The sequence below is a fragment of the Lynx canadensis genome, chromosome C1 (assembly GCF_007474595.2).
Source record: "Lynx canadensis isolate LIC74 chromosome C1, mLynCan4.pri.v2, whole genome shotgun sequence".
Lineage (NCBI taxonomy): Eukaryota > Metazoa > Chordata > Mammalia > Carnivora > Felidae > Lynx > Lynx canadensis.
In genome coordinates, this window is record NC_044310.1 from 110,595,434 (window position 1) to 110,608,084 (window position 12,651).

General features: G+C 46.0%; 1 protein-coding gene across 4 annotated transcripts in view; it reads left to right on the forward strand.

Annotated features, from left to right (window-relative positions):
* The window catches only part of LIMS2 (LIM zinc finger domain containing 2), a 42,640-nt gene that overhangs the window by 7,425 nt on the left and 22,564 nt on the right, over window positions 1-12,651 (forward strand). The window contains exon 1 of one of the 4 annotated variants that reach the window (XM_030324759.2): window positions 7,817-8,100. The exons of 2 other annotated variants lie outside the window; for them this stretch is intronic. In XM_030324759.2, coding sequence (XP_030180619.1) covers window positions 7,952-8,100 — 149 coding nt within the window. In that variant the 5' untranslated portion in view covers window positions 7,817-7,951. Of the gene's footprint in view, window positions 1-7,816; window positions 8,101-12,651 lie in introns of those variants that run through there. One more of the 4 variants, XM_030324756.2, reaches the window with a different exon arrangement.

Genomic DNA, 12,651 nt, shown 5'->3' on the forward strand with positions numbered 1-12,651 from the left:
GGCATTGACTCCGACCCTGCCAGTGCGGTGCGGTGGGGGGGGGGGGGGGGGGCCGATTTGTAGCGTGTCCATTTCTGGGCTGAAAATACCCCCACCTCGGCTCACTTCAAACTACCAACATGATGTTAACTGGTTCCCAAAATTCCTGAAAATTCAGCAGTCAGCACTTGGGAGCTGCTACAAGATGGCCCGGGCATCCTACTGTGCAGAGGGGCCCGGCTTTGTAGGCACAGTGGCTGTCCCGCCTCTCCAGCTACACTGCTTCTCTCTGTTCCATCTGTCAGTGCAGAGTCATACTAAATGTTCCTTAGGTCTTCATTTCCAGGGAGGGTGGGCAGAGGGGGCACCCTAACTCTCCTCCTTGTTCTGTTTATTCAAATCTTCTAAATTCCTGATGGTGAATATTTACTCAATATGGCCTAATAAGATAAACATGTTAATGGGATATTTACCTGAGAGGACAGTGTTTCACTAAGATGACGCGACCCAATGTATGTATGTAAGTAAAACCAACAATGTGTCCACACTGATGCCTGAGTTTCCAGTTAAGAAAATAAAAGCATTCAAAGTCCGATTTCATGTGGGGTAAGAAGGTTGGAAAACATCACTCATCTGATGCATACCAAGGACTTGGCCTCCCAGTGGGTCAAGGGAGGAGGTGGGGGAGGGAAGCTGGCTGTGGTGGAGAGGCTGTTTGCAGTGGTGTCTTCTGGCTGCCCTGGGGATGGCTCTCACAGCTCAGCCACAAGGGGGTGACAGCCCTGCCTCACAACTTGATGGTGGCCTTGGCCTCTGTTGTTTCTCTAGTAAGCTATGTAGCTGCATTCTTCACTACACGTGTGCTTTTTAAACATTAAAAAAAATAAACATTAAAAAATGTTTATTTATTTTGAGAGAGAGAGTGTATGAGCAGGAGAGGGGCAAAGAGAGAGAGAGAGAGGGAGAGAGAGAGGGAAAGAGAATCCCAAGCAGACTCTGTGCTGACAGTGCAGAGCCCAATGTAGGGCTTGATCCCATGGACCATGAGATCATGACCTCGATCCCATGAGCCATGAGATAGATCATGACCTGAGCGGAAATCAAGAGTCAGATGCTTAACTGATTGAGACAACCAGGCACCCCTAAACATTTGAGATATAATTCACATACCATAAAATTCACTGTTTTAAGGTGTACGGTTTAGTGGGTTTTAGTGCATTCACCAGTTGTGCAACTATCACCACTAATTCTATAGAACATTTTCATCACCCCCCAAAAGAAACCCCATACCCATGTGCAGTCAGTCCCCATTCTGCCCTCCCCCAGCTCCTGGTAACAATTAATGTGCAGTCTGTCGCTATAGATTTGGCTGTTCTGTGTATCTTCTATAAATACAACTCTACATTATATGGGCTTTTTTTTTTTTTTGACCTGGCTTCTTTCATTTAGCATAATATTTTCAAGGTTCATTTATGTTGTGGTATGACTCAGTACTTCATTCCTTTTTTGGGGGAGAGGTGCAAATAATATTCCATTGCATGGATTTACCGTATTTTGTCTATGTGTTCAGTTGTAGTGGGCATTTGAATTGTTTCCACTTTTTGGCTTTTATGAATAATGCTGCTGTGAATTTTTCTATCTATATTTTCTACTCACTTGAGCATATACTTAGGAGTGGAATTGCTGGTAATTTTATGTTAAACTTTTTGAGGAATTGCCAAGCTATTTTCAGAGTAACTGCATACTTTTACATTCCCACCAGGAATGTATGAGGGTTCTAATTTTCTCCACATCCTCACTAACACTTCTTGTTTGTTTTAGTGGGTGTAAAGTGGTATCACTTTTTTGACTTTCATTTTCCTAACAACCTGTCATGTTGAGCATCTTATCATGTGCTTATTGGCTGCTGGTACATCTTCTTTGGAGAAATGTTTGTTTGGTTTCAGTGCCCATTTTAAAATTGGGTTGTCTTTTTATTGTTGGATTTTAAGAGTTCTTTATGTATTCTGGATGTGAGACACTTACCAGCTATATGATTTGCAAAATATTTTCTCCTATTCTGTGGATTGTCTTTTAACTTTCTTCATAGTGTTTTTTGATGCACAAAAGTTTAAAATTGTGATGAAGTCCAATTTATCTATTTATTCTTTGATTGCTTGAGTTTTTGGTGTCATATCTAGGGAAGTGTTACCTAATCTAAGATCATAGAGATTTATTCCTATGTTTTCTTCTACGAGTTTATACTTTTAACTCTGACATTTTGATTTTCAATCCATTGTGAGTCAATTTTTATATGTGGCCTGAGATAGGGGTTTGAAACCATTCTTTTGTATGTGGCTGTCCAGTGGTCCTAGCATCATTTGTTGACAAAACTATTATTTTCTCATTGAATTGTCATGGCAGCATTGTCAAAAATCAGTTGATCATGGATATATGGGGTTATTTCTGGACTCTCAATACTATTCCACTGATGTATGTGTCTGTCCTTATGTTGGTACCAGACTGTTTAATTATTACTACTGTAACTCTGTAGTAAGTTTTGAAATTACAAAATGTTGGCCTGCTGACTTTGTTCTTTTTCAAATTATTTTGGTTATTCTGAGTTTCTTCAGTTCTTTATGAATTTTAGGATTGGCTTGCTCATTTCTGTAAAAAAGGCAGTTGGAATTTTTACAGGGTTTGTGTTGTATCTGTAGGTTAATTTGTTGGGGAACGTTATTGTCATCTTAACAATAGCAAGTTTTCCAATCCCTGAACATGGGATGTCTTTCCATTTATTTAGGTCTTCTCTAGTTTCTTTCAACAATGTTTTATAGTTTTCATTGTATAAGTCTTATACTTTGTTGGTTAAATTTATTCCTAGGTATTTTATTCTTTATGATGCTAGTATAAATGGAATTGTTTTATTAATTTCATATTCATATTGCTTATTGCTAGTGGGTTTTGTATATTGGTTTTTTACCTGCAAACTTGCTGAGTTCATTTACTAGCTGTAATAGTTTTCCTTGGGGTTTAGGGTTTTCTGTGTATAAGAGTATGTGGTAATCAAATAGAGAGTTTTACTTCTTTTCCAATCTGGATACATTTTCTTTCCTTTTATTGCTAATTGTCCTTGCTAGAACCTCTACTGCAGTGTTGAAAAGAAATGTCGAGGCTGGACATCCTTATCTTATTCCTGATCTTAGAGGGAAAGTTCTCAGTCTCTTACCATTAAGTATGATGTTAGCTCTTGGTTTTTATCAGGTTGAAGAAATACCCTTCTAATCCTAGTTTGTTGAGAGGTGTTTTTTGTTTTTTAATCATGAAAAACATGGATTTTGCCAAATGCATTTTCAGCATTCATATGATGTATTACATTGATTTTGGATGTTAAACCAACTTTATATCCTGGAATAAATCCCATTTGGTTATGATATGTAGTACTTTTTATATGGTGCTAGATTCAGTTTTGTTCAGGATGTTTGCGTCTCTATTCATAAGTGATATTCATCTGTAGTTTTCTTGTGATATATTTTTCTGATTCAGGGTAATGCTGACTTCACTGAATGAGTTGAGAAGTGTTCCCTCCTGGTAGATTTTTTGAGAAGATTTTGTGAAGGGTTGGTGTTAATGCTACTTAAACACTTGGTAAAATTCACCAATAAAACCATCTGGTCCTGGGTTCGTCTTTGTAGGAAGATGTTGATTACAAATCCAGTCTCTTTACTTGTTGTTGGCCTATTTGGATCTTACACTGCTTGTTGATTCAGTTTTGGTAGTTTGTATCTCTCTAGGTATTTGTCTATTTCTGCTAGGTTATTTAATTTGCTGTAATTTAGTTTGCATACAATTGTTCACAGCATTTTCCTTATAGTCCTTTAAGTTTCTCTAACTTTGGTCCCTTCTTTCATTCCTGATTTTAGTCTTTGGGTGTTCTCTTGTTTTCTTGGTCAGTCTAGCTAAAGGTTTATTAGTTTTGATCTTCTCAACAAACCATTTTTGGTTTTGTTGCTTTTCTCTATTTTTCCTAATCTCTATTTCATTTATTTCTTCTCTAATCTTTATTATTTCCTCTCTAATGCTTGCTTTGAATTTAGTTTATTCTTCTGTTTCTGATTTCTATAAAGCTATTTTATACTATACAAGTATTTAAATTATTATACAACTAATTTTTTTAAGTAGGTTCCACACCCAGCATCGGCCTTGAACTCAAGACACCAGCATCAAGAGTCATATGCTGTATTGACTGAGCCAGCCAAGTGCCCCTATTACACAAGTATAAATAACTACAGTGAAAACTATTCAACTGTGTACAACTATAAATTTTCCTTGAGCACTGCTTGAGCTACATCCCATAAATTTTGGTGTGTTGTGTTTTCATTTCATTCATCTCAATCTTTTCCTAATTCCCTTGTTTTCTTCTTTGACTCAGTGATTCTTTAGGAGTGTGTTGTTTAATTTCCACATATTTGTAAATTTCCTAAATTTCTTTCTATTATTGATTTGTGGTTTTATTCTATTGTGATCTGAGAATATGCTTTTTCCCCCAATGTTTGTTTATTTTTGAGAGAGAGAGAGAGAGAGAGCAAGAGAGCACATGAGCAAGGGAGGGTCAGAGAGAGAGGGAGACACAGAATTCGATGTGGGCTCCAGGCTCTGAGCTATCAGCACAGAGGCCGATGTGGGGCTTGAACCCATGAACCATGAGATCATGACCTGACCAGAAGTCAAGAGTCAGATGCTTAACTGACTGAGCCACCCAGGCACCTCTGGATTGACTCTTTTATCACTATAAAAGGTCCTTTTTTGTTCTTATAACAATTTTTGTCTTAAAGTCTGTTTGGTCTGATGTTAGCTTCTAGCTGTCTGATGTTAGCTTCCCTTTTAGTTGCTATTCGCATGGTATATCTTTTCCATGCTTTTACTTTCAAACTGTTTGTTTTTGTCTAAAGTGAATTTCTTGTAGAAATCATATAAGCAGATTTTTTAAATGCATTTACTGACTTCTGACTTTTAATTGAAGAGTTTAATCCATTTACCTTTAATGTAATTATTTTACATTTACAATTTACTAATTATTTATGTATCTTATGTCTGTTTTGTTTCTTAGTTCCTACACTCTTGCCTTCTTTTGTGTTAAATTATTTCATTATGCTGTTGTCTTTAAATCAGAGGGGAAAAATAGGTTTACAAACAAAAAATACATTTATATTGTCTTTTATTTTTATCTATATAGTTACTTTTACTATATCAAGGTTAAATATACTTTGCTGCTTTTTATTTCTTCATGTGGATTCGGATTATTGTCTGATGTCTTTTAGTTTCATCCTGGAGGACTCTTTTAGTGTTTCTTTTCAACTACGTAATTTCTATTTGGTCCTATTTTATATATTTTCTACATCATTATTGATATTCTCCATTTGGTGAGATATCATTCTCATACTTTCCTTCAGTTTTTTTAGACATGGTTTTCTTTTGTCTTTTGGACATAATTAAAATAACTGATTTAAAGTCCATCTAATAAGTGTAATATTTGGGCTTCCTCATGGAGGGTTTCTATTGATTGCTTTTTTTTCTGTGTAAGGGTAATACTTTTTTGTTTCTTTGTATGTCTCATAATTTTTTGCTGAGAACTGGACATTTCAAATAATATGTGGCAATTCTGAGATCAAATTCCTCTTCACTCCCCAGAGTATGTTGTTGCTACTTGTTTGTTTGTTTAGTGACTTTTCAGAAATAATTCTGTAAAGTCTATATTTCTGTCATTTGCGACTGCTTAAGTCTCTGCTTGATTAGTTTAATGGCCAGCTAATGATTGGACAACCATTTCCTTGAATGTCTGTCACCAATAAGGGACTCTGCTGAGGGCACTAAGTGTATGTTGCAGCACACCTTAAGCATTCAACCCTGCAGTTTACAGCTCTGCCTTAGCCTTTACTTCCTGATTACACAGAGCCTGAGGGTCAATCAGAAGAGAGAGGTTAGGATCTTCTTGGGTCTTCTCTGAGCATGCGCATAGTCCTGGGCTTTGTGTGGCCTTCTAGATTCCTAGGACTATTTTGGTTCTTTTCAAAGCCCCTAAGGATATGTCATTCCTTAATTTTTTCCTTAAAATTTTTTTTTATGTTTATTTATTTTTGAGGTTGGGGGAGGGGCAGAGAGAGAGGGAGACACAATCTGAAGCAGGCTCCAGGCTCTGAGTTGTCAGCACAGAGCCCAATGCAGGGCTTGAATCCATGAACTGTGAGATCATGACCTGAGCTGAAGTTGGATGCTTAACCAACTGAGCCACCCAGGCTCCCCTTTAGTTTTTTCTTTTAAGCTTTTTGATTAGTCTATTGTTGCTTCCACTATTATCCATTGCCTATGGCAATGACAGCTATGATACCATAGGCAGTTACAACAGTAATACATTTGAAAAATACTCCCCAAGAGAGGCTTTTAGCAGTGGGTATGTGTGAGCGAGGTCACATAAAGACAAAACTTTCAAATGGAGTCTTCCAGGGAATGAAGGTTTGAAGGAGCTTCAGCCCTGTCTGCTGCATAATTACTGGGAACGTGGGCTGTTATTTTTTAAGGCAGCAATGGAATTAGGATGTAGGGGTCAGAGGCTAGGATAAGTGAAAATATCACAAAGCTCACTGTTCCTACCAAGATTCAACTGTTTTTCTTTTCTTTCTTTTTTTAATGTTTATTTTTTGAGAGAGAGGGAGAGAGGGTGTGAGCAGGGGAGGGGCAGAGAGAGAGGGAGACACAGAATCTGAAGCAGGCTCCAGGCTCTGAGCTGTCAGCACAGAGCCTGATGCGGGGCTCGAACCCATGGCGCATTAGATCATGACATGGGCTGAAGTCAGACGTTTAACTGACTGAGCCACCCAGGAGTCCCCAGCTGCTTTTCTTGATGAGGTACCCTGGGTTACTGCAAACCTTTGGTTAATTTACAGAGTTCTGAAAAAGTGGATTCTAACAGTTTTTGCTAGTTTTCATTGCTTTTATGGAGGGACAACATTTTAAAGGCTCTTACTCTGCCATTTATGCTGACATCATTCTTACTATGTCTTTGCAACTTTGTCCTCTAGAGCCAGAGTGCTGGCTGGAGACACAGCATGGCTCCGACGCCTAGTTCTGCAAGACAGGTTGCAGAACTGGGGGTGGGGTGGGGGCATAAGGCTGTGCACAGATTTGGGATTTGGGTTCAATCAGACTCTAATTTCCTTTCTCAATTTCTAGCCCCTGGTACTTCCTTTTACAGTAAATATTTGTTGAATTGATCGGTGCTTGGTCACCTTGGACTTGAACTTTATTTACAAATTGTGATGTACAAAATGCTTGTGGCTATAGCCACCTTCCCAGGTCTATCTGCAATTGTGGAAACCATAAATAAATAATCCCTCCTTAAATGGAACTCTGACTCTGGGTAAGTTCTGGGTTCCAGAGTTGAGGATTTCCCCATGGGAGGGGCTGAGTAGGACTGGTACAAGGTACCTAGGCCCTTGGGCATTGACTTAAAGGTGCTACAACAAAACTTTCTAATAAGATTTCCTAAGCATTCAGCTATGTCCATCAGAGAAGAGAGTGGGAGGTGATCTTTGTACCTGTTGGCTTCTCCAAGCTCAGCCTCTCTCTATGCCCTTTTGCCTCTGTGGCCACCTTTAAAAACATATTTGTTGAATTGATCAGGGCTTGGTACTTTTGGAATTGACCTGCATTGACAAGTTATATTGCGCACAACGCCTGCAGTTATCTGGCTGTGTTTTAGAGCTGCCCCCCAGGGTGGTTAATGAATTTGGATTTGCTGGATGAGGTATGCTTCTCGGTATGTGGGCCTGGCATCTGAGTGCCATGGATCCCCTCCAAAGTTTTCCCTCCACCCCAGTGTTGGAGGACCAGTACCCTGCCCTGCTGTTCAGAATGATAGCTACTGTTTTTTGGGAAGGTGGAGGCCAATGCTGCTTGTGCTTTCTGACCTTACTTAGAAAGGTGTTTCAGGGAAATGGAATCGGTGTTAAAGATCTCCAGGAGTGCTACGGATCCTTATTTTACTGCTGACCATAGTGCCTGCTCCACCAGCAGCAGCCACAGTTCTGCCGCTGACCTTGGGTGTTTGCACTTGGATCACAATAACCCTGCTGATCTCCTTAGGTAAAAAAGCATGGAAATAGTGCCTTCCTACCGGTCTTCTATCAGATTCTGCTGCTTCTGTTTTCCCTAGCAAGTTAGGGGATAACATTTTCTCTGAGCTTTCACAGCATGGACCTCTTTTGGGTGCTTGGCAATTTGTTGGTCAGATCCAGGAGACTGAGGCTACCCTGATCTGGGTCTCCAGGTGGCATTTGTGGCACAGGGTCTCAGGGAAGGAAACAAGGTCGAATGTGGGCATGTATGGGGCTTCCTCCAGGATTCCTAAGCCAGATCAGTCCCATATTGCCCTCCGGAGCTAAGGGGCCATCGTCAGGACGTCAGGGGGCTTGGGGTTCCCTCTCAGGCTCCCAGCAGCCTGGGACCTCCAGGCACCCTGCCTTCCCACCATGGACCTCACCTTAGTGCTGTCTGGGACCTTCCCAGCGAGTTCCCTCCCCAGTCTGGACCCAGCCCTGCCACCTCAGCTTTCACTGTGCTGCCCCCGCTGCACGAACAATATCCTTTCTATTTGGACTTGACTCTGCTGCCCTTTGGAGATCGCAGTGTGTAACGTGAGCTCCTGTCCAGAGGGGGTGGGGGGAGAGGCGCCCCCTGCACGCTGGCCTGTCCCATCGCCGTCGCCGTGTCTGGCCTGCCGCTGCCGCCACCGCCACTGCCTCCCGCCCCCGAGGCCGGGGTGGTCTCCGGGCCGTCGGAGCAGGGCCGCCCCAAGACGGGAGCAGAAGGAGGAGGCCCGCGCCATGGCAGCCCGGCTGGGTGCGCTCGCCGCGTCGGGGCTCTACCGGCGGCGCCAACACCGGCAGAGCCCGCCGCCCGCCGCGCTCGGGTAGGTGGCCGGGGCCGGGGCGGGGTTGGCGGGGACAATGGCCGGAAAGCTGCGGCTGCCGGCCTTTCCCCGACACCCGCTTGGCCCTTCCGACGGCAAGAGCCCGGCAGTCCAGGGCGTGGGGACAGCGCCTGCGTTGGCGATAAGATTGGGGGGAGGGCGCATCTGTGATCAACAAGCCTGGGCGGGACGCTGAGAATGGGGTGTTGAATTGTCCTGCGGAGCTCCCATGACTGCTTTCAGACTGGGGTCGTTTTGTTGCTACTTTGTAGATGAATGAACGGAGTGGTCAAGGAACCTGCTGGACTTCGCCCACCCAAATGGCTAAGCTGTGATTTGCAGCCAGTTTGGACCGACTCTAAAACCTGAGCTGCTGTCTCTCATGGAGAATTGCCAGTGTAGACAATGAAAGCCTCCTTTTGGGCAGGGAGGGCAGCCTGTGGTGCTCAGGGTGGACCCTCAGGGCATCTCAGAGGATAAGTTAACCTGGGGTGGGGAGGGTCTGAGGGGGCACGTAGATGGTGGTGGAACCACTAGTGTGGGTGTCAGGGGCTGGGGGCTGGGCCCCAGGGACCATCCGGGTGGAGACTTCTAGTAGAAAGTTGGGGAGAGAGTGATGAGGACTGTGAACTTGGGGTATTGGCAGGAAAGTGGCAGGTGCAAGCCTTAGAGGAAGAGGTGGGGGAGGAACAGTGGGAGAGGACCCTGAGGTTGGGAGAAGGGGGTGGGGAGTGAGGGAAGAGACAGGGAGCAGCAGTCACAGAGGTAGGGATATCTGAGGACCCAGGAAAGGAAGGACGTCCAGGGGCTAATGCTACATGGATTGCTCTGAGCTCACTGCATTCCCATAGTCCGGGCAGCCCTCCTGAGGGGTAATTAGGACTGAGCCACCAAAGACGTCTGGGGCTAAGGACAGAGCAAGGGGTGGGGCACTGGGTAGGGGGAGGGGCCATAGCTGCAGAGGGGCCCCTATTGCACGGCTGGGATTTCGGGCCCCCTTAGATGCCAGGACACGGGGACTGGACAAGACCGTTGCTTCGGTGGGGTACCCAAGGCTCAGGATGCCAGGAAACTCACCCGAGTGTGGCAGTGCTGGAATAGGAACCCTCACTGCTGGGCCTCCGGTGTCCTTGGACATGGGTGGAGTGAGAGGTGGTGCAGGGAATGGTGATCAGGGCACTGGTGGGTCATAGGCCCTGTTGGAGCGAGGTCCACAGTGTACACACACAGCACAAGAACAAGGCCAACGTGCAAGGAGGGCACATGGGTGTGATCATGGACACCAGGCCTTGGGAAAGCCCCATGCATGCAGGCACATATGTTTATTTGCTCCTCGTCTTTACTTTTCTGTGAACTTCTGGCTCGTGCCCTTCCTCACCTCTGTTGTCAGTGTGACAGTTCTAAAGCCCATCTGCTTAAAAGTAAATGAAGCTGCTGGAGCCAAGAGGTACCACTGGGGCTTCAGGAAATGCCATGTAATCTCCCGCAGTCTCCAAACATATCGGGAATGTGTTTCTGATGGTGGAAATGCCTTGTGTGCGGCAGCCTAAGGCAGCAGTTTTCCAGCCTTCCCAAGGCTGAGTGTGGAACTGGCTTTGTGTAAATTCCTGTTTACTGTGTGTAGCCAGGTGACCCCAGCTGCTGGCTTCTGACTGGCCTCTCGGGGGAGTGGCAGGGAGGGGGTCCACGCAGTGCCGGGGGCACCTTCCACTCGAGCTTCAGACATCATGTTGCAGTGGGATCCCCCTTCTCTCCCTGCACCTGGAGAAGGGCCTGGGCACAGAACAGGTGCTCAGTAAGGATCTGTTGGATGAAGGGGGTGGGGGGGGGGAAGGATGCCACTAGCTGCCGATGACGGAGCAGTTACGGGCTGTGCTGCAAGTGTCACCTCACTTAGCCCTCCCAACCTCCCCCGGAGGTTGCTGTTGCTAGCCCATTTTACAGATGCGGAAGCCCAGGCTCAGAGAGCACTTTGCTGCGGACCACGTAGCCAGGGAGCACCTGAGCAGGGATTGCAGCCTGGTCTGCCTGGCTGTAGAACACACGCTCAGGCTGACGTGGCCTCAGTAATACTGACTCATTCTCCTCCCAGCCCCTGCCTGTTCCCAGGCTCTCACTGTCTTTCTAGGCTCAGATGGGTGGGAGGCTGGAGTGGGGCAAAGTCTAGGGTTGTTAAAAAACCAGAGTTTTGAACGGCTGTGCCTAGATAATGCCACCAGGAGCTGAGGGGACAGGAGAGAACATGGTCTAATCCTGTGTGACCCTCAGGAGGTTACTGACCCTCTCTGTACTTCAGTTACCTTATCTGGAACCAGCAACCTCTCCTCACAGGAAGCTGGCACAGAGAGGGCTCCCCCCACCCCACCCCAGGCTAATAGTCATTGTAAGTCTCAGTGACATCTTGTCACTCAGTGACATCTTGCACAGGCCCACAAATTGACTTGTGTTGGGCTGTCAAGATTGAGAAAGTTTTGGGGGTGCTGGGAAGGGCCGGAGAAGAGGTCCACGATGGTGCACTCTTGTACACCATGGCATGCTGGCCATGCCCTCAGCAGCGTGAGTCTTGTCCAGCTGGGGCAGGATGGTGGTGTCTCTTTGGAGGGTAACTGGGTAGACTTTGTGCTCCCCATTCTTGGCTGGAATGTGTGAAGGAGGACATGGAATGTCCGTGTGTCCCACCCTTTGCCCTCTTGCAGGGAGCGCAGGCAGGCTGCAGGCCTTCCCCAGGACTGGGTGGGGGAGGAGGTGCTCTGGAAGGCTCCCAGAGTTGCTGGGAAACAACAGCTCTCTTTATCCAGTGCTTGGCCTTCCCGGCCCTGTGCTCCACACACTGTATGCCAGTGAGTTCTTCACTCCAGCTCCGTGGGGTGGTAACTGTTACTCTGACACACCTCTTTGCAGATGAGGAAATGAGGCCCAGAGAAGCTGGTACCCTTTTCCAGCCCCCCCCCCGCTGGTGTCTGGGGCTATCAGGATTCAAATGTGGAGGGGTGAGCCCAGAGCCCCCTCCTGTGTCCTCGCCTCCTGCAGGAGACAGCTGGCATTTCTCTGATGGTGACATGGTTCAGTTGTTGGGCACATTTGCCTGTCTGTTCATTCCTCTGTCTTAGGCCAGTGGGTTGGAGTGTTGTCTGTGGTCCCGAGCAGGGTGGCATGGGGACACAGTCGCAGGAGTGCTTTGGGGGTGCTACTGCCCCCAAGACTTGGGCTGGGGCAGCCAGTGGGTGTGAGAGGGAGGTGGTCACCCCCACATCCCACCTTCCTATGCCAGGGCTTGTGCGAGGTATATATGTAGGGGACAGATGGCAAAATCCTCGGCCTCAGGCACCTAGGGACCCAGCCAGGGAACCAGCCGTAGCCCAGTTAAAGACCAGCCGCTCTGGTTAGGGGACCTCGTGAGGATGAACAGGAAGGCAGGTTGTGGTGGCTGCTGTGGGGGTGGTGTCTGTTAGCGTCCTGGTCAGAAACATAGTTACAGTGAAACAGAATGGCAGAGGAGAGTTTAACAGAGGGTCTACTTATGAGAGCAGAATGGTGGAAGGCTGGTAAAGTGTCTGGTCTAGCGGCAGACGACTGGGGGTGGGATTGGGTCCCTGAAGGCCAGAGGGCAAGGGGCTTTGGGAGGCGCTGGGGCTCTGCAGGCACTCACTTAGTTAGGGCCCAGAGCTCTGGATTTAAGCAGCAATCCCAAAGCCTGGGCCTGGACTTGAATCCTTGTTTTGGCT